The sequence below is a fragment of the Podarcis filfolensis genome, assembly GCF_964270895.1.
Source record: "Podarcis filfolensis genome assembly, chromosome: 2".
NCBI classification, from domain to species: domain Eukaryota; kingdom Metazoa; phylum Chordata; class Lepidosauria; order Squamata; family Lacertidae; genus Podarcis; species Podarcis filfolensis.
This window is the reverse complement of record NC_139605.1, coordinates 121,805,547-121,829,638: the sequence shown is the minus strand read 5'-3', so window position 1 is coordinate 121,829,638 and position 24,092 is coordinate 121,805,547. Positions and strand designations below refer to the sequence as shown.

At 43.3% G+C, this 24,092-nt stretch overlaps 1 protein-coding gene across 12 annotated transcripts in view; it reads left to right on the top strand.

Moving 5' to 3' along the window:
* Positions 1-24,092, top strand: part of LRP1 (LDL receptor related protein 1) — a 312,513-nt gene that overhangs the window by 146,691 nt on the left and 141,730 nt on the right. For all 12 annotated transcript variants that reach the window (XM_083599706.1, XM_083599705.1, XM_083599704.1 and 9 more), the window contains one exon: positions 19,666-19,828. In XM_083599706.1, the coding sequence (XP_083455832.1) occupies positions 19,666-19,828 (163 nt within the window). The remainder of the gene's footprint in view (positions 1-19,665; positions 19,829-24,092) is intronic.

The following is a 24,092-nucleotide window of genomic DNA, read 5'->3' as shown; positions in this document are numbered from 1 at the left end:
GTTGTGTGTAATATGTGGCCTTGGCAGCCACTGTGGCCATGGCTTGGTTGACTCATTTTCTGGTTCCTGGAACACTCTTGCTTTCAGCCATTTCTTCACTTAACTCATGTATCCTCTGTGGGCATTAAATGTGAAGGAGGGTCCCTGCTGGATCAGACCCAAAGGCATGCCTAGTCCAATATCCTGCTTTCTGCAGGGGTCAGCGGGATGCCTCCAGGAAGCCAACAAGGCTGTGAAGGCAACAGCCCTCGCCCACTCTTTCTCCCAAGCAACTGGTATTCAGAGATCTACTGCCTCTGTATATGGAAGTTCTATAGCACTTTCATGATGAATAGCTGCAGATATAGACCTCTATCTTTCTAATGAAATTTTTATAAATCCTTTTAAGCTAATGGCCACCACTATGTTCTGTGGCAGCAAATAATAGCCTCTTATTCATGAGCTTTTCACAAGCGTTCCTGCTGTTCCGTGTTGTGTTTGTTGTTGTTGTTGTTGTTGTTGTTGTTGTTGTTGTTGTTGTTGTTGTTGTTGTTGTTGTAAGGCTTCTTTCCATTACTCTGTGAGAACAGAACTGGGGGGCATAAGCTGTAGTTACATAGTGATAACTGACATTGTTTTTCTGAGAACCTGTGGAATTCTGAAGGCAAAAGCCATTGTTTCCCTTTGTTCCTCTCATCTTTCTCCCTGCATCTTCTCCTGTTAGCTGGAAAAGGCGGGCTTCTTTCTAAGAAAAAAACCTCCCCCCCCCCCCCGCACCGCTGTCAGGCTCCCTATACTGATGGTGACTTGCTGTCAGAGCAGCTTCCCTTGAAGAGGTGATGAAGAGCACTGTCTGAATCCAAGGCTCCAAACCTAAAACCTTCATAGCCACTAGAGAATGTCAGGGCCCCCATCTTTTTAGTTTGACCTGAAAATACATGTCTTTAACCTCTTCAATTAATGCAAAATGCTGCCAGTGGAAATGCTTGATGTAAAGTCTTTTGCTGTGACAGAGGTTGGTCTTGTTCTCAAGGCTAGGGAGCTGGAATGCCTTCAGATCATTATGTAAATGTATCCAAAGGAATCATTCCTATAAGCAAAAAGGAAAGGAAACTCGGACCCCTGGGACTGCATTCCTGGCAAGGTTTCGTTCCTCCTCCTCACAGGCTTTTGAACTCAGACATTTCTGCAGTCAGCGGCACAGTCCTCTCAAGCTGTTCTTCCATTGAAACTGTTTCTCCGGTCAAAACTTTTGACTGCTGTTTGCCCTACAGCACACATCTTGGTTATGAATCAGCTGCCTAATGTTTATTTGCTGGATGCATTGGCATTCTTCTTTTCTCTCCTCCTTTCCGTAGTTCTGCTGAAAGCCTCTGATCTGGTTTCTGTGGGTGTGTGGAAGGTGAAGAATGAGTTAGGTTAGCATGAACTTGGAACCAGCTGTGCTTGATTTGTTCCCCCACCCACTTCCACTCCCCTTGCCCCACTTGGTGTCCCAGTTTTCAGAGCAAGCAACTTAGCTTGTTTTCCTCTTTATACGGCCAGCCTTTAATCCCCAAGGCTGAACCTTTTCCAAATCCTTCCATGAAGAATTGTAGCCTGTAGGGGGGCGGGGGGAAGCTGTTCAGCAACAGACTGAATTTATTAGGAAAACCTTTTCTTAAAAATATTTGCTTGAAAAGGCTTGGCAGGTGCCTGTTGGCAATTGATTTACACCAGGGCCAGGGAACCAGGTGTTGTTGGCCTCCAGCTTCCATTAGCCCCAGCCAGTGCTGGCCAATGGTCAGTGAAGATTGAATTGTAGTCCAGCCACATCCGGAAGGCCACAGGTTCCCCAGCCCTGCTCTAGACAGAAAAAATGTGTCCTGCCTTTGGACATTCAGTAGAACTAGAAGACCTTTGGGTTCCTTCCAACTTAGCTTATGTAATATAAACTAAGTATTTAAGTTCAGTCTCTGGCCAGTTTAGTGACGTGTTTAATTCCAGTTCTCCACTAACCCACAAAGCTCAGTGGGCCAAACAGTACACACTCTCAGCCTAACCTACCTCAAATGGCTATTGTGAGGATATTATGGGTAGGGGGACCACATAAGCGACCTTGAGCTCTTTGTGGGGATGGCAGAATAATGGCGTGGCTCAGTGGAGGAGCATATGTTTTGCATGCATAAGGTAATAGGTTCAGTTCTTGGTATCTCTATGTGGGGCTGGGGAAAATCCCTGCCGGAAAACCTGGAGGGGTCATTGCCAGTGGACAATACTGAGCTGGATGGATTGGTGATCTGACTCGGGAGCAGGAGCGGCTGGTGGGGCAGGGTGGACCACTTCACCTTACCTGGATGAGGCTGCACAGACATACTGACAGACCACAGGATTAGCACTATCAGCCTGCCTGTGATAGTCACCCTTGTTTCCATCCTGCCTTTCCAGATATTCTGTAGTGCTACTGGCATTGGGAGGGTGGCTTCCCGGCTCCACCACACCACACCAGCTGCTACTGTTTCCAAGAGGGCGCATTCTGTATAATGCAATCTCTACTTAAAATTATTTTGGGTAGCAGGGCTGGAGAGGATCTTTTCCTGGAGACCTTGGAGAGTCTCTGTCAGTTGGAGTAGGCAGGATAGATGGCTCAGTGGTTTGAAAATACTAAGGCAGCTTATTATACTTCCAGACTGAGCTCTTTGAATAAAGAATGAATGAGCCATCTCTGTTTCCTGCATGTTGTGTCTGTGCTTGCAAAAATATGAGGAAGTTATCATTTACACGTTCGTAATCCTGTGGGATTTGTTAGATGCCTCAAGGACCAAAAACAACGTACATAAATATTTGGAGACTTTAGGGGTAGCATTTGGAATTCACGACCTTCTCAGAAATTGCCTACTAATGAAGATTTCCCCATACTCACAAATATTTTTAGTCAACTGGGCTGGAAGATGTTGCAATTTTATTTTCCTTTGCTGTAAAATGAGAACCCAGGGGACAATAAACTCAAAAATGTTTGCTTTTCATTGTGCAAGACTCAAATTTTCCAGCTCCTAAGACCAGCTAGGTAAAAGGAGGTTAACCCAGAAGTTTCCTGTTTGCTAAATTCTCAGTGCTAGGTTAGCTTTGCTTATTTCACTCATGGATTTTAAGCAATCTCATGATTTTAAAAGCTTGACTTGCAGCATGACCCTTTGTATGTGTTCTTTGAAATAAGCTCCATTGAGTTCTGTGGCAGTTACTCTTAAGTATATGTACACAGGATTGCTGCCCTAGGCTGTGTTCCCACAGTTGTTTAAATTGGATTCAGTGCATCCCATAAGTGCATGTTTTTCACTTCCTCCACACAATGTGGTCCTCATACAAAGGGCAGCCCACACTCGTCCCCATTTAATTTGGATTTCCCTAATCTGTAGATAATGTGATGGGGGGGGGCGGACCCTGACCAAAATATCACATGCTACACAACTGTAGGTGTAGTAAAGCACATTGTGTAGGTGAGGGGTTTTTTTTTTGTTTGTTTGTTTGTTTTGTTTTTAAGCATGTGAAATGATGTTTTTGCTGCAACGGACCTGAGATTTCCAGAATTCAAGAAGGGTGTGATGTACTAATTGAGGGGAGGGGACAACCCCACACAGTGCAAATACATTCCATCAAGCACCTTCAACTAGTGTAGGTTGGAAGCATTGAGACATAATTCCACTGAAAGCTGTCAAGTGTGGATGAACATGCACAAAAGCACCCATGGAAAATTCATATCTGTATAACCCATGTGTGCACTGACACTGGTGTCTACATTGCTCTATTTCCTTATCTAAATGGTTGCAGAAGGGCCATAGCTTAGTGATAGAGCATCTACTTTGCATGCAGGAGGTCCCAGGTTCAATCCCTGGCATCTCCAGGTAGTGCTGGGTGGGACCCTTGTCTGAAGCCCTGAACTGCCACTGCCAGTCAGTGTAGGCAATACTGGGCTGAATTACCAATAGTATTACTCAATAAAAGCCAGCTTCCTATGTTCCTGCTCACTTGTACTTCCTTTTAATCCTAGAATCTATCTTTGCGTTAACTCCAGTGTTAACTATTGTTCACCTTGAGTCAACTGGGTGCTCTCACTGGTGAGCCCACACAGTGCCAATCTCCCTGCCACCTCCCTGTCACCTACTCCCAGCAGTGATACTTCCAAACTCTGTGGCCATGTTTTCTTTTGCCAATAAGTCCCATCTATGATGTATGACACAATAAGGATTTCACCAGGATAAGGCAGAAGCCAGCTGGGTGTTTCTGCAGCCTGTTTGGTGGATGCCTCTCTACCCTGGCTGGCTTCCAAGTCAGCATGAAAGACCTGAGAAGTTGGGTACATTAAGAAAACAGTTAATACATACTTTGATTAAAATACGACAGTATACTAGGGTGAGGATGAGCCCTTTATGAGGACAGATTGTCTTAAGCAGCTGTCTGCCTGGGAGAATACTGGATTTTTCTCCAAAGATAGATAATTTAACATATGATACAGGAGAGTAAGGATCTGATTTTTATGCATTTTTTTTTTGTCCTGGGCCACATAATATACAGCATAGGTTGTCAAATGGAAACTGGGTTTTTGTTCATACAGCTGTGGGGATCAGGGCACAGAGTAAATCACTGAATGGTATTATAAAATGATAAGATCATAGAATTGTTGAGTTGGAAAAAACTCCAAGGATCATATAGTCCAACCTCCTGCAGTGCAGGGTGATGATAAATCTAAGAGCAGTGCTCTGATTAGCAAGTTTGAGGGAAGATGCCCCCAAGTAATCAGTTGGCTTCATATAAAATGCCAATAAATACATGTTCCTATTAATGGGGCGCATAAAGGGTGTGAAGTTAATCTGCCAGTGACAACCACCTAAATAGACAGGTTTTTGAAACTTGTTTGGAATATTTTAAAGTTCTTCTGGTATCTCTGCCCTTAAAAAGAAGAAGAAGAAGAAGAAGAAGAAGAAGAAGAAGAAGAAGAAGAAGAGGAAGAAGAAAGCCTAGTTTCTCATTGAAGGAAATGAGAAAAGCTTAGACACAGATATAAGGCAAGGCTTTGCCTCCAAACTCAAGTAAAAAAGAGAGAAAATGGTCCAGTGTCCACCCCAAGCTGCATGTACACACGTCATCTTAATTTGTGCTGTTGTGATTCCAGTGAGACAACCAGATGCTCCAGCAAGTCCACCTCAATTGGAGGGCGGGCAAACAATGAACCAGCCAGCCTTGGGGGTCCTCTTGTCACTTTTTCTTCATGTCAGGGCCTGCGTTTCTACTTTCAGACAGAAGCGAGACCAAAATCCCTGAGGAGTTCAAAATGAGTATGGTGCGTGGCAGACTGACAGCTGGCTGTATATTGTACACGCCAAACAGGAAAGGGGTCATTATCCTGCCTGAGGGGGAAAGATGCAGCAAATAGAAGAAGAAGAAGATGAATTGTGACCCAAACAGGTGCTAATGATGATTAGAGAACATGACACTGGGTGCACCTGAGACCAGGCTTGAGGGCGTGTGTCAAAAGCGGAGGGAGCAGGGAGGATGCTTCTGCTATATAGTGCACCCCCCCAGATAAACTGCTGTTTGGAACAAGTAAAAAGTAGTATGCCCTTGAGCATGTGCAGAGTGCATTCTTCACGTCACACAGTAATCACAGGCACTCTGTTACCTCTGGGATTTGGGAATGGAGCTGTGAGTAGGGCTTCTAGATGAAGGAATTTCAAGTGATCTTGAGCCCTGGTACCTCATATTTTAGAAATTATTCGCTGCCTGTCTTTACCCATTACCTTGTGAGATTAGCACCTCCTATTTATTTGTTTATTTTCAGTATTTCTTCTGATTCAGAAGTTACAGATGGGCACCATCTAGAATCTAGAGTACAGTTCCAGGTGTACATTTTGAATTATTTATGGATTGTTGTTGTATGTGTGGGCTGGAAATGCAGCCCATTCTGCTCTCATAGAGCTCTGCATAGGGTGTCAACAGCCAGGCACCCCCTATCTCAGGGGTTGCCAAGCTTTTTGGACCAGTGGGCACATTCCAAACAGAGTGCTGAGGGTGCCATTCTCAAAATGGCTGCTGTGAGGCGCATGGCATAACACAAGATTGGAGAGAGTGCAGTCATTGCTGCTCTCCCTTATGTTTACCACAGGAAGTCTGCCATGTCTTGCTGGTGCTAACTGTGGAGATACTACAGTGGTACCTTGGGTTAAGAACTTAATTCGTTCCAGAGGTCCATTCTTAATCTGAAACTGTTCTTAACCTGAGGTACCACTTTAGCTAATGGGGCCTCCCGCTGCCACCGCGCCGCCGGAGCATGATTTCTGTTCTCACCCTGAAGCAAAGTTCTTAACCCGAGGTACTATTTCTGGGTTAGTGGAGTCTGTAACCTGAAGTGTCTGTAACGTGAAGCGTCTGTAACCCAAGGTACCACTGTATTGTTAACAATAGAAGAACCCTATTTCCTCAATGCCAACCCTAAACATAAACTTAGGTTGCAGTCCTGTATCCACTTACCTTAGAGTAGCCTCATTAAACACAAAGAGACTTGCTGCTGGAGTAGACATGCATACCAGTGTATTGTAAGCTGGCTATGCTGTGAATTCTTATTAAGTTCAAGACATCAGCTTCAGCACAGCAGGAAGTTTTTTTAAGCCTCTTTGCAAAGTTTGTGTATTTGCATTTGACATTTGGAGAGGAGGTTTAAAAAAACACAAAAAAACGCCAAACATCCACCTGCAATTATTGTTAAGTTGTATTTGCAGAAAATAACTACTAGGGAGTACCTGATCTCAGACAAACCCACCACAGAAAAGATGCATCCTGGTTGATGTGGGAGGAAATAAGGGCAAATACGAAGTTTCCAAGGACTATACTAGAAAATAAGACAGAAATAGGAAAAGTGGAGTAGAGGGGAAAGAAAGATAGCAGTTCTTTAGAACCCAGAGATTCCTATTGTCTGGTGTCCAAACAACTCACTTATCAATCACTGCTTCACACATACACTCACAGCAGGTTACAAACCTTCAGTTCTGAGATAAGGAAGAATGATTCTGGAATAAAGAAGAAATGGTAAATTGCAGTCTCCATCTTGGAACTCATGACCACAACATCCATCCTAGTTCTTGTACTCCCCACCCCCCAATGTCCTTCTCTACCCCTTGCTTTGGATAACATATTGTCTCATGAAGAGTTCTCGAGAACTTGAAAGCTTGGCAGATGTTTGTGACATTCTGGCTGGTCCTAATAAAAATATTGCCCAATTTTGGCTTTTGAACTTGGAAGTTGGAGCCTGCTCAATCTGAGTTGCCGTCTGTGTACACATTGCTTTTCACTCTGGCTCCAGTGATCTTGCACCACTGTTGTTTGAAGCCATGTACACACAATCCATATCTATCCTGTAGTTTCTTGAGAAATACTGCTGTTTGATGTGCTTGCCCTGAAATCAGGTTCCATCTGATTAGAAAATGTAAGCCACATTCACTTTGCAGTTAAGCTGAGGTGGGCACCTTTGAAATAGCTCATGCACATGTGCAGATGGCAGCGCATGCACAGACAACAGCCAAACCCAACAGGTAATACACATTGCATATATGCAAGTGCAGCTGCTTACATGTTCATAGGCTGAGATATTTAAGGCTTGTGTCTAGGAATTTGACATCTTTATTTAGGACCGTGTACCCAACTATATCATGCTGGCTTCATTTTTTTAAAAAAACACACCACTTCACTGTGCACCAAAGTTTCTCCCTCCCTCCTTCTCACACACAACCTGTTTAATGTTTAACGCAGGGGGCAGGCAACCTCAGGGGCTCAATATTTTATGATTCTATTTAGCGAAGATTCCTCCATTGCAGGGGGTTGGACTAGATGACCCTTGAGTCCCTTCCAACTCTACGATTCTATGATTCTAATATGCCCACTTTGGGCTTGTGATGGAAATTAACTCTAATTTACATTGGTGTTTATGATATGGTTACCAGACGTCCTCGTTTCCCAGGGACAGTCCCCGGATTTACAAATCTGTCCCCAGACAAAATCCGTCCCTGGAATGTCCCTGGATTTATATTTTAAGTGTTGTAGATTTATTAATAGGGAATGAATATTGCGTGATTGGTTCAGTGGCACAAGACATATCATATGGGGACTTCCGGTGAGGCAAAACGGCAGGTGCCACGGCAGCGAGCAGCTCCTGAAGCCAGCCAGAGATAACTGCGCTACCAGGCTGGCTCCGGGCTGCTGAGACTGCCGCTGCCACTGCCAAGGGGGAACCGGGGATGCCCGGCACGTCAGCTGGGGGAACTGCTGACCCCCCGTGACCCAAATCGAGCCAGGAGCAAGAGTGCCTGGCCACTCGGCTGACTGTCCAGCAGCACTCTGGGGCCAGAAAAACCCCAGAACCAATGCAGGGAGAAGGAAGAGAGGAGAAGGAATAGAGAAAGAAAGAGGACAAAAAAGAGGGGAGCCCCAAACTTGCCGCACTACTGCCACTGCCGTTGACAAGGAGAGGTAGGAAATCACCGGGAGGGCAAGGACGCGTGGCTGAGCCCAGGCCCGACCCGAGCCTACTCCATGGCGGCTAGCGCTCCAAGAGAGCAGGCCAGGGCCCAGAGGAAGGGTGCGTGACAGAGGAGACCACAGAAGGGCAGATATTACTTCTTATTTTTTTAAAAAAATAACTTTTTTAAAAATAACTTTTTAAATCTCTTTTAAAGGGGGGAAAAGTTTCCCTGGATTCTTTGAAAAAAATCTGGTAACCTTAGTTTATGATACTGGCACCAGAGTGTGGACGGGAATTAAAAAATAACAACAGGAACAATCCATCGGTCTGTTGTTCAGAGGTGTTTCCTGAGCCACCTGAAAGTCATTGGTGGGCCACCCAGTGGCTGCCCTACATAGCTTTGCTTCAGGGTTTTGGGAGTTGATGCAAAGTAACAGCTTATTGCATTGAAGCGATGCTTTTTGTGAGTATCTTCACTCTGTCTGGGATCAAGGTGGCTCTTTTGACAACTTGCCTTTTGCCCTCTGTAGCCCCTTTTCTGGTATGTTGCAGAAGCAGCTGAACTCTTCTGAGTGCAACTGAGGCCCAGGGCTTGCTTCTTTTCCAAATTTCCCAAAGTTCTCTGAGACTGTGCCAAAAATCAAAAAAGCTGCCTGCTCCCCCCCCCAACCCCAGCTAGCTAGCTAGAGAAGAGAAGAAGAAGAAAATGATTTTGGGGACTGAGACTGGCGATGGCCAGGGGTGGGGAGAGAGAGAAACTATTGTGTAAGGGTTAAAATAGGTCTTGCTAATGTAGCTTTCATACAGTTTCAGAGGAAACCTTGGCTTTTGGCTTTAACTATGAATGAAAGCAGAAAATAATAATAAAAGATGGAATTTTGAACAAGGTAAGAGGGAGGGAAGGAATGGGGGGAGGAAGTTGAGAAGAGAAAACAAGCCAGCAATTTGAAAAACAAAAGACTTTGAGAGAAGCTAATGCTTTCCAGCTGCAAAAATACCAGACTGGGAAGGGAGGAGGGAGGTGGTTGGCTGTCACTCTTGTTGCTGTTGCTGCCTCCTTCGTTCCTGTTCCAGCCCATTTTTAGAGCAAAGTGTGTCCAAAATCCTAGAAGGAGTTGGGGTACAAGTCCCGGGAGCTGGTTGCATTCAGCAGCTGGCTTCCCTCTGGAGCATTTGCACCGGCTCCACTAGGGCTGTGCTGGAGAATGAAAAGGTTGCAGAATGCATCCATGAGTTTGTCTGCCTCTGACTTAGTGTAGGAATGAAGCTATCTCTAAAAGTTTTGCTTAAGTGTGAGAGGGAGAAAAATAAGAACCTAGCACATTTGTGCTATATTTTTTCACAGGTAAAACCTTATGCTCTCTAGCAGCAAGAGAAACACCCTGATTTTTTTAAATATTTTTTTTGCCTTCTGTTTTGCAACACACAAAAAGAAAAGTAAAGAAAGTGAGGAAATGAAGGTATTTTTGGATGTAGGGTAGAATAGCTTTCAGTCCTTGTTGTTGTTGTTGTTGTTGTGTGGAGAATAGTTTTGAGAGTAACTTTACTGGTAAATTAAAACAGCATGCTGGGGGATCTTGCAAAAACAGGCCCCTCCCCCAAGTTTGGAAATGGGAAACAGATCTTGAATTTGCATCGTGTAAGAACTGACATAATCATTGAGTTTACGATTTGAATATTCATTTTTCATCTTAAATGAAAAACAGTGCTAGGTCCTGATATAAGAAGCCAAAGAGTGTAGTTGTGCCTTGCAAGGTGTTCACTGTTCTACAAGAAATCTTGCTTGAGCAAAGACGGTACAATCTGCAGTTGCATCCTGCATTGCGCTTCCAATTGTGTGATCTTACAAGCTTTTGTTGGCAGCAATTAACTCTGTTTCATTCATGAAGTGGATAACAGAATTGTAGGGTTGGGAGGGACTCCAAGGGTCATATAGTCTAGCCCCCTCCAATGCAGGAATGTCAGCCGAAGCATCCATGACAGATGGCCATCCAGCCTCTAAGGCCAGCCTGCCTTATGGTTTCCTGTATTAGGACTTAGAATAGTTTTTCATTTATGTTTTTCATTCATTTAACAAACTGCAGCTTCCAGAATGTTTGATGGGAAGCCATGACAGTTTAAAGTGATATCATAGCACTTTAAATCTATAGTGTGTATGTGGTCTTAGTGCCTTTGGAGCTGCATCAGTAGTTTCTGGAGGCTGCAGGAAGGGACCCAAGCTAAGTGTTGGAACGTATGCTTTCCATGCAGAATGTCCCAGGTTCAAACCTTGGCATTTCCAGTTAAAAGGATCAAGTAGTAGTGAGAAAGGCAAATAATCTGACGTGGAATAGTGTAACTTTTTTTATTTATACTTTTAAATATTGCAGCCAGAGACCTTGAAAAGAGCAAAGTGCAGAAACCCGAACAAACACCAATATGTATACAATGTTACCTTGGTTCTCAAATGCCTTGGTATTCAAACAACTTGGAACTCAAACACTGCAAACCCGGAATTAAGTGTTCTGGTTTGTGAACTTTTTTGGGAAGCCAAACATGCTCCGTTTTGAGTGCCACACTTCCATTTTGAGTGTTACGCTGAGGTTTTTATTTAGTTTGCTTTTTTGTTTTGTTTTTGTGACTGTGTGGAACTCAGTTCAGCTACTGATTGATTGATTTTGTGACTGCAGTACATTGTTTATTGCTTTCATTTTATGGATCAATGGTCTCGTTAGATAGGAAAATTCATGTTAAATTGCTGTTTTAGGGGTTGTTTTTAAAAGTCTGGAACGGATTAATCCATTTTGCATTACTTTCTGTGGGAAAGCGTGCCTTGGTTTTAGAATGCTTGGGTTTTGGAGCGGACTTCTGGAATCGATTAAGTTTGAGAATCAAGGTACCACTGTAAAATTCTTGCCACATACTGGATTTATGTGGTTTATAATTCCCTCCTGATTAGGGAAAACCATATCAGTACCCTCATTGTAATCAACTGCAGTTGTAATCAATTGCACCCCCCCACCCCCCAGTTCTTCAACTACATTGTCAACAAACACTTCCCAATAACTAAAGGTAGGAGCCAGAATATAAATTTGGTCTGGCCTTTTTATTCAGCTCTGGTTTGATTACATGTTGAAAACAAAGAATTTAAGAGAATTTTCTATCTGATAAGGGAAAACAAAGGGAAGACTTCACAGGAATTATGGAGGATTTAAAAGGATTCAGCTGCATACAAAAAGATGTATATTAGGAAAAAATAGCACTAAAATGCTGTTATTTATATTTTGGCTTGTTCAGATCTTTTGGCGTGTAACAGCATAGATAAAGGAACGATAGAGATTAATAGGATTGCCACCTCCTGTCTCAGATATGAGCCTTAACTTCTTTTAAATCTCCAGGGCCAGAAGTTCTTCAAGTGTGATTTCTCACACAACATATATTGCAGCAGTTCTTTCGCTTGTTGCCTTACGCCAACCTTTGCAAAGCTGAGACCGTCTAGATGGCTGGGGCTGATGGCAGTTGTAGTCTAAAACTTCCTGGTTGGCCAAGGTTGCCTGTGCCAACTGCTTTAGTAGAGACTTTGCTTGGATGTACATGAGGCAGAAGAGTGAAATGGTTAGGTGAGCTGAATTTCTTAAGCAAACAAATCCTGCACCCTGTTGAAGAGACAGCATCTTTTCAAGTAGCTTCTCCTTTGCCCATTGGTGAAGGGAGATGCAGTTTTGACTGATGGAGGTGATTTGTTGCTGCCCTTCAAACAGAAGTACATTTTCCCATGCTGGGTGGAAGCCATGTGGGGTGGGGTGGGGGGGGGATGACCAAGGGCTTCTGCAGCTGTTAAGTTTGGTTCAACATGGACTAGGAAAAAGCCAGTTGTTTTAAAGGAACCTGGTGGCTACAATACAACCTGTTGCCGGTTCAGTGGGAGTGCCAGCTGAGGTTCAGGGAGAGAATTATGCTAGGTGAGAAATACTGCAGCTGGAGGGCTGAGAAAGTTTTTTCCCTGCTTGCAAAGGACTGCCTTTAATTCTGGTTCCCATGCAACAACTGTATCATCATCATCATCATCATCATAATCAATAACACAGTTACTATATTTAAAATGAATAGTTACATAGAAAGGCTCACCATCTCAAGGTTCCCATTTATTTATTTATTTGAATCACGGTAATCTCTAAGCGGTGTAAAGGAGACACGAACATATGAAGAGCTCTGCTGCATCACACCAGTGGCCCATCTGTAGTCCAGCAACCTGTTCTCAGTGACCATCCAGATGCCCATAGGAAGCCTGCAAGGAGGACCCGAACTCAACAGCTAATACAATAAACAATAAGACCCAATAATATAATACTTAAAATGAGTTAAAACCTAAATGGGAATGCTATAAGAAATAAGCATAGTTAGGACCAAGCTGTGCTTTGTAAGGTTACCTGTACAGTGGTACCTCTGGTTACAAACTTAATTCATTCCGGAGGTCCATTCTTAAGCTGAAACCGTTCTTATCCTGAGGCACGCTTTTGCTAATGAGGCCTCTCACTGCATGCGTGCCTCTGGCGCGCAATTTCCATTTGCATCCTGAGGCAGAGTTTGCAACCAGGAGCAGCTGCTTCCGGGTTAGCGGAGCTCATAATCTGAAGTGTTCGTAACCAGAAGTGTTCATAACCGGAGGTAGCACTGTACAGTATATAAATTATTATTGGGAAAGTTATAGAGGTCCAAACTGCAGTGGTTCCACCATTGCCCTGTTCTGTAATTTGCGTTCAGTTCTTTCTTCTCATTTGGAACACCTAAAAGCAATCTTGTGACTCTGACTCAAAAGGTGGTTTGCAGCCAACTTTGACGTTATTTTTCTCTAGCTTCAACAGGTCTTTCCCCTCTGGTGCAGGAAACTGCCTTGGTGCTTGTGCCTCCTTCTTTTGTGCAAGATATTAATGAATCAGGGACAGGGAGGCTCAGAACAGATTAAGCAACAACAACGTAGCTTTGGGTTGCTTAACCATTATAAAAGTGCAGAGTCGCTCTTGTGGTCTGAGAGGTTGGAGCTGACACCACGACACCACATGGGAGAGTTTCCAAAGGGAGTGACTCAGCTTAAAGCACTGACCAGATGTTAAAGGAAAATCACTGCCTCTTGCTTGATTCCTCCCTCCTTCTGAGAGAAAGAGATTTGGCACTCAAGCGGTATCTCTTAACTCTGTCACGAACTTTGCCCTGCATCCCCCAGAGCAGCTGCCTGCCTGTGGGGTTTAATGTCCCACTTGGGCCACAAGCCTAGCAAAGCGGTTTAAGGGCATATCACAAGACGGATGAATGTGCATCTTTTAAATTATTTTAACACTTAGCCCCTAAAAGCAGCTTCAGATCAAAGATGCCGACTCTTGAGGCAAAGTGGCTTGAAATTACGATTCCCAGCTAGATTAGTGATGGTCTTCATCTGGACTGTCAGATTTATTCACTGGTGCTTGTTTTTGCTGTCCTGTGGCTCAGGCCTGTCTAATGTGCTTTACCCCAGAGCAGCACAGGGTAGGCCTGGGATATCTTGGACATTGTACAGTGGTGGTCAGGGGGCTCCTGTTGAGACAGGTGACCAGGCAACCATTTTGCAGGCTGCTTCAAAATGAAAAAGCCAGGCCTTCTGGTCTGTAGGCTTTCAATTCAGAAAACTCAAAGCACGATCAATGGGCTGTATCAACAAAGGAAGCCTCTGCAACAGACTTGATACCATTCCTTTGCTGATTTGAAATTATATGCATAATTTCTGGGTGCAGTTTCCATTCTTGTTTAATTTATGTGCCTGTTTCCTGTCCAGTATAGCTACTATCTATGTGTACTTGGATGCTTGTATCGCTGCTTCTTTAGGATGATTATCCCATAGCCTCATATCATATTTTACCTTAGAAGTGTACTGTCAATCTCTGGGGTCCAGAGGTTGTTGGGGTACAACTCCTATCATTCCTGGTAACTGCTGGGCTGGGGCTGATGGGAGTTCAGTATCTGGAGAACCACAGATTCCTCACCCCTGCTCTATCCTTTCCTGTCTGTCCGTCCGTCCGTCTGTCTGTCTGTCTACCTATCTGCTTTGAAGTCATCAAAGTGTAAATATGAATAACAACAATATCCTTCAGAAACTTGATTCCAAATGAAATTTAATCAAAAGCTATCTGAACTTTTGCAGCTTGAAGCCACTTGGTGGTTGTTGTTGTTTTAAGATAGAGCGGTCTCTCTCTCACACATGCGCACCAACTCCAAGTGGCTGTTCATAACTTATCCTTCCTCCCAGAATTCTCCTAATGGAATTATGTTGTTGTTGCTGCTGCTCCTGTCCCCCTTGTAGCTTGCATGTTGTAATTTACAAGCCTGGCGATTCCAGTTTTCTGAAGAACAACAGAACACTAAAATTGTTTTTCCAGCCGAGTGGAGAAATTTGTTCTCCCCCAGCATGCTAATGAAAGGCAAATTTTGCAGTGAGTCAGTTTTTACTGTTAGCAAAGCTGGCACTTGGTTCTTAGCCAGTCATCCTTGGAGGGCACCAGGCAGCTTGACTTGCTCAACAGTCCCTCGTCCCTTGAGACAGAGCCTTCTGCTTGGAGGGAGTGGAGACAATTCATGTTTCCATTACACAGTGCAGAGAGAGAGAGAGAGAGAGAGAGAGAGTCTACTCTGAGACATTCTTATCCCTGCAGCACCATCAGACCTACCCAATACTGTATTAACATTCAAGCCGCACACATACATTTGCTATGGTGGGTAATTGGGTCTTTCTTTTGTCAAGCTTCATTGTTGGGGCCAGCTTAGAATAGCAGTTCCTTTGCATCCCAGTCAGTGACACAATTGTATGCCGCTGCTGATTGGAGTCCAGAGGTTGCTTCCTGACCTTTTTAAAAAAGGGGGGAGCAGGGGGAAGAAGTGGAGAGAAAGCAGCAGATGAAGGCCCTGACATATGGAGCCTTCTATTGGAGGCCAAGGAAAATCCCCTTATCCAAACATGAGGAATTAGTACCCAAAACTTGCTGTACACACTGCAGGTTCAGATATCCAAACAGCTGGACCTGTGTATAGTACTGTAACAAATAAGCGGCCTTAAACAAGCCTTACTTTAGTGTGTTTTGCTGGTTTGCAGCAGCCATTTCTCCACAAACCATGGGGAAGGAGGGGAAGGGATCTAACAAATAAGAGAGCATTTTCCCCTTCCTTGTTTACCTTTTGCAAGATTTTAGAGGGTTTTCCTGGGTTTTTTTTTAATCATTTGGGGGTCAAAATTCTGTAGTTGGAAACACATTAGAAAAGTTCCCATAGCAATCATTGGGAATCATTGACTCGTTATGTGAACACTCGCCTAACAAACAATTCCCTGAGAATGCATTGTGTTTGGATAGTGGAACCTGTGTTACTGAGTCAGACCACTTTTTCATCTTTTCTCAGTGTTGCCTATTCTACAGTGGCTCTGCAACAATTCTGTGAATTGAATTTGGGACCTTCTGCATGCAAAGCAGATGTTATGAAGCTGAGCCACAGATGTGTAGTGAATATGTTCTGGATTGAGGCAAGTAGAGGAAGGCTGACCCTTGCAAAGCCAGCATAGTATTGTGGTTAGAGTTTTGGGCTAGAACCTGGGAGACCAAAGTTCAAATCCACACATAGCCATGAAGCATGGGCCAGTCACTGTCTTTCAGCCTAACCTACTTCACAGGGTTGTTGTGAGAATCATGTCCTGGGGAAAGTGCAGAAAACCACTTATGACTTGTTGAATGAACTCTTTGGAAAAAAGGTGAGGATATAAACAAACTCATAAACAAACTGTCCCTCTCCTGCTTCAAGTTATGGCAAAGCAGTTATTTCTAATGTACAGTACCTATTTATGTTTAGAAAACTGGGATGTAAAGATGTTCAGTCAAGAAATGAAGTATGGCAACTGTAATTTCTTGCAAATAGAATATGAAAGAAGCCTGTATGGTGTTCACTTACATCGAGTGTAGGATCAGGTCTCTTTTGCACAGTTAGAAGCTGTGAGTTAGAAAGAACCAGAATCTACAGTCTGCAAGTAAGCAATTTGTATAGTGAGCTACAGTTATCCTTTTATTGGTAATTTAAGCATAGTAAGTGCCATAGTAAAGTCCCACCCTGGGCTCCTTTGGGAGGAAAGGCTGGATATGAGATTTAACAATAAATTCAATAATAAAACTGTAATTTGGTGAGAACCACATTCTGAAAGGTGTGTGTGTTTTGGGCACCACCATCCTATGAACTGTACTTGTGAAAGAGCTAAATAATGTTCTCTCATTTGTAAAGGATGTTCCTTTATGTGGAATTTATTAGGAAAACTTACATTTTGATTTCTGTTTGTCTTAGTTTCAGTGTCTGTTTTGGATTTTGTAATGGGGGCTTGTTATGGAGATGCATTACTGTAGATTATAGTAACTCCTTCTAAATTTGCACCTTTGTATATAAATTAGCATATGCAAATTTTATGTAAACCCACATAGTTGTGGGCTGAGTGGGCAATGCATTTCTTCTTTTTTGGTGATCTGCAAGTGGCCACAATAACTAACCTGTAGTTGAGCACCTGGAAACAAGTGATCGTGATTTCATTAATCCAACCACAGCTACTCATTAAGTCTGAAATGGCGAACTGTGGCTTAATGTCAGGATCTTAACCATAGGTAGAAGTTGATTTAAGATTCTGCTTTGTAAGCTCATATTAAACGTCATTTTTCCATTTTGGATATAATGGAATCAGAATGTAAGGGCTTATGAAAGGAGGTGGCATGGGGAGGGTGTTTCACAAGCCAGAATCTGAGCTTTTGAACTTGGCCAGAATCTGGGGGCCCCTTTTTGGTTTGGTTGCTGCTGCTTCCCAAAACTCTCCCCCCCCCGCCTTCCGCCACTGCGCTTTAGCAGCACACTGTTTGGGCCTCTGCCAACAAAGTATTTTGGAATGTAGCAATAGGCTGTGGAGGCCTAGTGCTCTCAGAAGCCCATTGATGCCAGGACTGGAGAAAAAAGAAAACCCTGTGAAACACGGGAAAAGTTTTGAAAGCTGTTTTCAAGGGGGGCACAGGGCGGGTGAGGGAGCCTAATTGAGGACAGCAGCCAGTTCCCCGAGAACAGAGAAGCACAGAAGGATGAGAGGAGAATAGGCCTCTAAGTATCTCAGTGGGAGAGCAATCTTCTGCCTGATGCTCTATTCTTCAGTAACACAAAACAGGCCCAGTGGGGAGGAGAAGGGGTTGCTTGGGATGGTTCCTTGGCGGCAAGAAAACTAGGGGGGAGCATGTGATAGGGGGTGAGATGTGGCTGAAGAACAGGCCAGGAGAAGTGGCATGTGGTCAGTGGACATGGGGAACTAGGCTGTCCCCTAAATATACCTGGTAAATTAGAGTATTAAAGTATTAATGCCTGGTGCCTCCTTCCCAGCAAAGCCTGGGAAGCTTCTGCCCATCTTAGGGAGGCAGGCGGGATGCTCACAAACGCAATGTCCCTCCCTTCCCACAATCGCCTTTACAAGCTGTTGCCTCTGGCCCTAACTGTTCCCCAAAGAAAAGTTTCACTGCACACCACTGGCCAGGGGAGGTGGGGAGGAGAAGAGCACTAGCCAGAGACAGGGTACTCATGTCTCACGACCAATGCCACTGTGCAGGGGTTCAGGCACCGCAGTTGTTTGAAGCTACAGGGTCACAGTCAAATCCTTTTTGTGTCATAGCCAAACAGCACAGCCTGAAATGCATATTGTCTAAATAGGCCTAATTTTATAAGGCTATTTCATTTTTCATGGTATTATATATAGCTTCCTCTGGCGATTGAGAAAAAGTTTTTATTTGAAAAGGGCTTTGCCAGGTGGTTTTTTTGTTGTTGTTTTTTGCTGAGCATGTTGTTCTCTTTTACTGCTGTAGTTTATATGGTGGTTTTAGAAGGCTTGTTCATCATCTTGAGTGCCTGTGCTGTTCAAAAGACAGCTAACAAATTTTATAAACAAACTAATAAATGTTTTTAATAGGGTCACTGGGTTTATGTTCAGCAGGCTCCTGTCCCTTAAAAGGGTTGTACAGAAAGGAAAGTTCTGCCGGTTGCAGTTTCTTCTGTCAGTGTAGCTTTGTGTTTGGGAAAAGTTCCCTTAACAAAACTCTCTGTTATACGCATTTCCAAGAGAGAGAGAGAGAGAGAATGTGGCAGCTCTAAGAGAGGACTGGAGAACTTCATGGTGTTCTAGATCTACCACCTCCACTTAACTGGGAACTTATTTCTTGAAATGGAGGTTTGGTAAGAAGACATGATCTGTATGACAGAGCGGCAAAGGAGGAACTGAAGTTCCATGTGATGTGTAGCTGGGGCGAAGCATTTCAGATTGCAGATGGGAGGACAGAAGTCTGAGTGCTCCCTCCCAAACAATACTTACTAGCAGTGCTTTTTTCCCTAGAAAAACAGGTGCTGGTACTCACCATGAAGTTGTTACAGTAAGCGCCAGACTTTTTAACACACACCCCCCCGAAAAGGGGGGGGGAAGAATTGCTGGTAGTCACCTTAAATTGTTACAGTAAGTGCCACACTTTTTAACAACAACAAAAGAGGTGCCGGTACTGAATACCCTTGAGTACCACCTGGGGGGGAATGCACTGCTTACTAGACATATAAAACTTAGCTTAGCCTTCTCTTTGAAGGTATCTCCACGCATCACCACCCTTTGAAACTTTTGCTTTTCTGAGGTACTTTCAGTCACAGAGTGCAAGCATTGTCTCTATAATGCTGGATGACCTGGAACTCTTGAGATCTGCACCATGAGCAGCTCTGTGTGCCTGACTCTTTACAGATCCACTGACAGCTCTTTTGCAGTTCAGTTCCTTCTTGTCCTGAGGAATGAGCTGATCAGATGTGCCTGTACAGATGAAAGGCAAGTTGTAAATATTTTTGATGGTATAGTAGTTGGACACTCTGAGCCATGGCTTCCAAGGAGTTTTGACAGAATCGAAGAACCAAGATTTCCCACAGTTTATTTCTCATAGGTGTAGCTTTCAAAAGGAGTCCACCAAAAGTCCAAATAACTACAAGACAGATAAGGCAGATGGGCTCAGCAGATAAAAATATCAACAGATGAAACATTACCTACCCATGCTGTATGGAGCCCAACTCCAGATTGCTGGCCTTTTGAAGAAGCTTAATTTCTGAACTGTTCTTGACCAAGAGTTAATATCTTACTTACCACACCCTTCGTTTTCTTCCATTAGATGTGGAGCAGATGGCTATTGACTGGCTTACAGGCAACTTCTACTTTGTGGATGATATTGATGACCGGATATTTGTCTGCAACAAGAATGGGGTCACCTGTGTTACGCTGCTTGACCTGGAACTGTACAACCCCAAAGGCATTGCACTGGACCCAACCATGGGGTGAGAATCTTGTGTGTGCATTTTGTGGATGAAGAATATATTTGTTTGGGAAAGATGGAAATAATGTTGAAATTGGTGGTTTATGAACTCAATACAGTAATTCCTGGCTTTAGGAGAATGGTGCATCTTGGAGGAAGAGCATTTTATGTGCTCCTTCCCATGAAGTTTTCCAGCCATTTTAAAGAAGGTTGGCTGGATAAAGTTTTTGTATTATTATTTAATTATTGTGATGTAATCGATGCAAAATAGGATTTCTTCTGCATTTTCAAGATGTGGTCATGCCCATGTAGAATCCATGAGCCCAGAGCTATAAGTAATGCACTTTTCATGCTTGACTTTTTCTCTTAAATTATCACAGTGTCCTTTGAATAACTAAGTGCCTGTCAATGTGAAATCTAACCAGCTGAGCAGCAGTGAAATGGCATACGAAATGGCAAACACCTCTCTTGCCTTCTGCCCCATTTGAATTATCTACCTATTAGAAAGCATAGCTGAAATAAGGAACATAGTGGGAGTTATTTGGGAATGAATGGCAACTTTATATTCTGAGAGTTGTGATAATTTGTCCATTTAAGCATGGACTGGTGGATGCGTGACTTGATTTATAGAGTTGATCTTGAACGTTGCCCTGCCAAGGAATTAGGCTGGAGAATCTTTTGAACTTGGGTTCTATGAGATCCTTCTTTGCTGCATCAGCATCTATGAGCTATCAAAGGAATCCTCCTTCCAAAGAGTGTCAGTGCCTTGCTAGCATAGGTCTACACATGGCAGGTGACTGATAGTGAAGAAATGTGAAGTCTGAATTATAGAGTATTCTGTGAGCCCAATTTCACACAGTACTTGTCAGCTGAAGGCTGGGCCTACACAATGTCAGAGCCTCCCAGGCTTGGCCATGACCTGTGGTGCCTGGATTTGACATCAGCTGGCATCAGAAGGTCATGTGGTCTCATAATTTACAACAGGAGTAGCCATTGTGGTACCCTTCAGATGTTGTTGGACTGGAGCTCCTATCATCCCTGATGACTGGCGATGCTAGCTGGGACTGATGGGAGATGTTCTCCAGCAACATTTGAAGGGTACTGTGTTGCCTAGCCCTGATTTACAGAAGGGGCACATAATGTCTGAACCCTCCCTGATAGATGTGCTCCTGCCTGGAACATGCTATCAATGCCAGTTTCTATGGCTCCTTCTGGGTGTTGTGAACAAAAACTGTTCTTGGGAATGTTAGAGACCCTTTTTCTCCTGGTTTCCTGGGGCACAGTTAGACACTTTCTGCTTCAGCTGTGAGGGTTAGTGCAGCATCAGCATGAGCTGAAATGCTCAGCATGTCTGGTCTTGAGAGGATCAGATGCACTGATACTCTACTCCTGATCCCTCACTATAGAGCTGTCTGGATGTGCTGTAGAAAACCACAGAATCTGTGTAATTGGTGCTATGTTATGGGATGTTTCACATCAGACATGTAGCTATCACATTCAGTCTGTACCACATTTAGAGGAGAGTGCCTCATCTCACTGTGCAAAAGAAAAAGTGGTTTCCCATTAGTGACCAGACGCTGTTAAATTTATGGGCCCTCTCTGTGGTCAAGGGTCCAAGGATCACACTTCAGTTGTCCTTGGCATGGAGTGCTTGCTAGGCATCTTGAAGGTCAGCCAGTTAGTTGCCTTTAGTGAAATCTTACTGGAAAAGAGGGGAAAGATGATGGTCATCTTTGTGTCAGGGCATTGCTGGAACAAACTGAAAATGCTGTGGGAAAACATAAAAGGAAGTTCATGACATTGTAGCTCAGTATTGCGTCTATGCATATTTGGTTGCACAGATGTTTATATTTCATCACTGACTTTGTAAGAAAGGGTAGAATCATCTTGTCAAGGTTGTGCTCAGTTCATACAAGCATGCATAGGGTTGACCTTGAGCAGATCCAGGGCATGCATTTCCTCTGTGCTGGGGTCTTGCAACGGCATATGGACAAGGCAAAGTGCTCCAGTTCAGTCAGGTCTTGGTAGCTTATATCATCTCAGAATCAAGGAAGGAGTATTTGTTACCCGTTGTCTCCTTCCAGGCACATGTTTCTGCTTTCTGCCATGTTGCTCTATGTAGCCTTCCCCTTCCCTCACCACCTCCTTCACGTTTGCACTTAAGGCTCAGTTCTCTTACCAAACTTGTCCTCAGCACCACTGGCACACCTTACTAGCATTTCATTGACACCTGATTGTGACTCATCATCCTCTGGCCTTGTTTATCCCTGGTTTGCCTAAAGTAGGTTGTTGTAAGCCAGGCTTCCTCAAACTCGGCCCTCCAGATGTGTTGAGACTACAGTTCCCATCATCCCTGACCACTGGTCCTTCTAGCTAGGGATCATGGGAGTTGTAGGCCAAAAACATCTGGAGGGCTGAGTTTGAGGAAGCCTGTGGTAAGCCCTGCACAGAAATGGGACCACATTTATGTGCTGTATGGTACTTGCTGCAAGACTGGCATTAAAGAGATGCTAAATGCTGCTTCTATTCAGCAGCAGTCATAAGAGTAATGGAATTCAAGATGATGGTATGGCTTGAACTGCAGAGTTCAAGACCCATTGGGAAGGGAAGTTGGTAACTGTATACTGTACAATGCATATGTAAGAAAGAAAGTTTCCTGGCATCCCAGAAGCAGTGAGAGGGGGCATTTTGTAGGGGAGGCATGAGATGGTGGTGAGGGTGTGTTAATCTATCCACTGCCTGCCTGCTTGGTTAGGCTCCCTTGAAACCCAACCAGCCACAGCTGCTTTCCCTCCTCCTGGGTAGTTTCAGGTGCACATTTATTTAATTTTTTTAAAAAAAGATATTTATTGAAATTTTACAGACAATAAAGAATTACAGAATAGAAAAAGAAAAAGAAAAAGAGAAAAAAAATACAAAAATACCAAGAAAAATACAAAATACATGAAAAATAAGAAAGAAAAAAACAGAATTAAAAAACAAATCAATCTTTTCACATCTTATATTTCAATTACTTGTTTCCTGACTTCCTCACACCTCCCTTTTTTGTATTCCAATTCACATAGTTAATTCAGCAAATCCTTACCCAATTTGTTTGTATCTTAATTATATATCTTAACATATTATTACTTTATATTTCCATCTAATTATCAATCCTTTTTTAGATATTCTTTTAACTTTATTACTAAAGCCATCTCATTTCAATCCTACATCATTTTAACATTCATTAATTTTACAATGTTTCTGCAAATAGTCTTTAAATTTCTTCCAATCTTCTTCCACCAACTCTTCTCCCTGGTCTCGGATTCTGCCAGTCATTTCCGCCAATTCCATATAGTCTATCACTTTCATCTGCCATTCTTCCAAGGTGGGTAGATCTTGTGTCTTCCAATACTTTGCGATAAGTATTCTTGCTGCTGTTGTTGCATACATAAAGAAAGTTCTGTCCTTCTTTGGCACCAATTGGCCGACCATGCCCAGGAGAAAGGCCTCTGGTTTCTTCAGGAAGGTATATTTAAATACCTTTTTCATTTCATTATAGATCATTTCCCAGAAAGCCTTAATCTTTGGGCACGTCCACCAAAGGTGAAAGAATGTACCTTCATTTTCTTTACACTTCCAACACTTATTATCGGGCAAATGATATATTTTTGCAAGCTTGACTGGGGTCATGTATCACCTATATATCATTTTCATAATATTCTCTCTTAAGGCATTACATGCCGTGAATTTCATACCTGTGGTCCACAACTGTTCCCAGTCAGCAAACATTATGTTATGTCCAACATCTTGTGCCCATTTAATCATTGCAGATTTAACCGTTTCATCCTGAGTATTCCATTTCAACAGCAAGTTATACATTCTTGATAATGTCTTAGTTCTGGGATCTAACAGTTCTGTTTCCAATTTTGATTTTTCCACCTGGAAGCCAATTTTTTTGTCCAAGTTATAAACCTCCCTTATTTGATAATAATGAAGCCAGTCTCGCACTTTATCTTTTAGTTTCTCAAAACTCTGCAGTTTCAGTTTGTCACCCTCCTGTTCCATCAGGTGCACATTTAGAAGCTGGATGGGGGAGTACTTTGAGGAGAAGTTTCAGGCATTCAGTTCATTGTATTGCACTTCAAGTGAAAGCAAAGAGTTTATGCTGTGCTGATGAGGCCTTAGAGTGCAGTCCAAACCCCCTTTGTTCTGGTCCAGAGTGGGTTTACATGAATTGGGTGGGGGAAGCATTAAAACAGTGACACCCTGCCTCTTCTCCTATCCAGATTACCCCCTTAGCACAT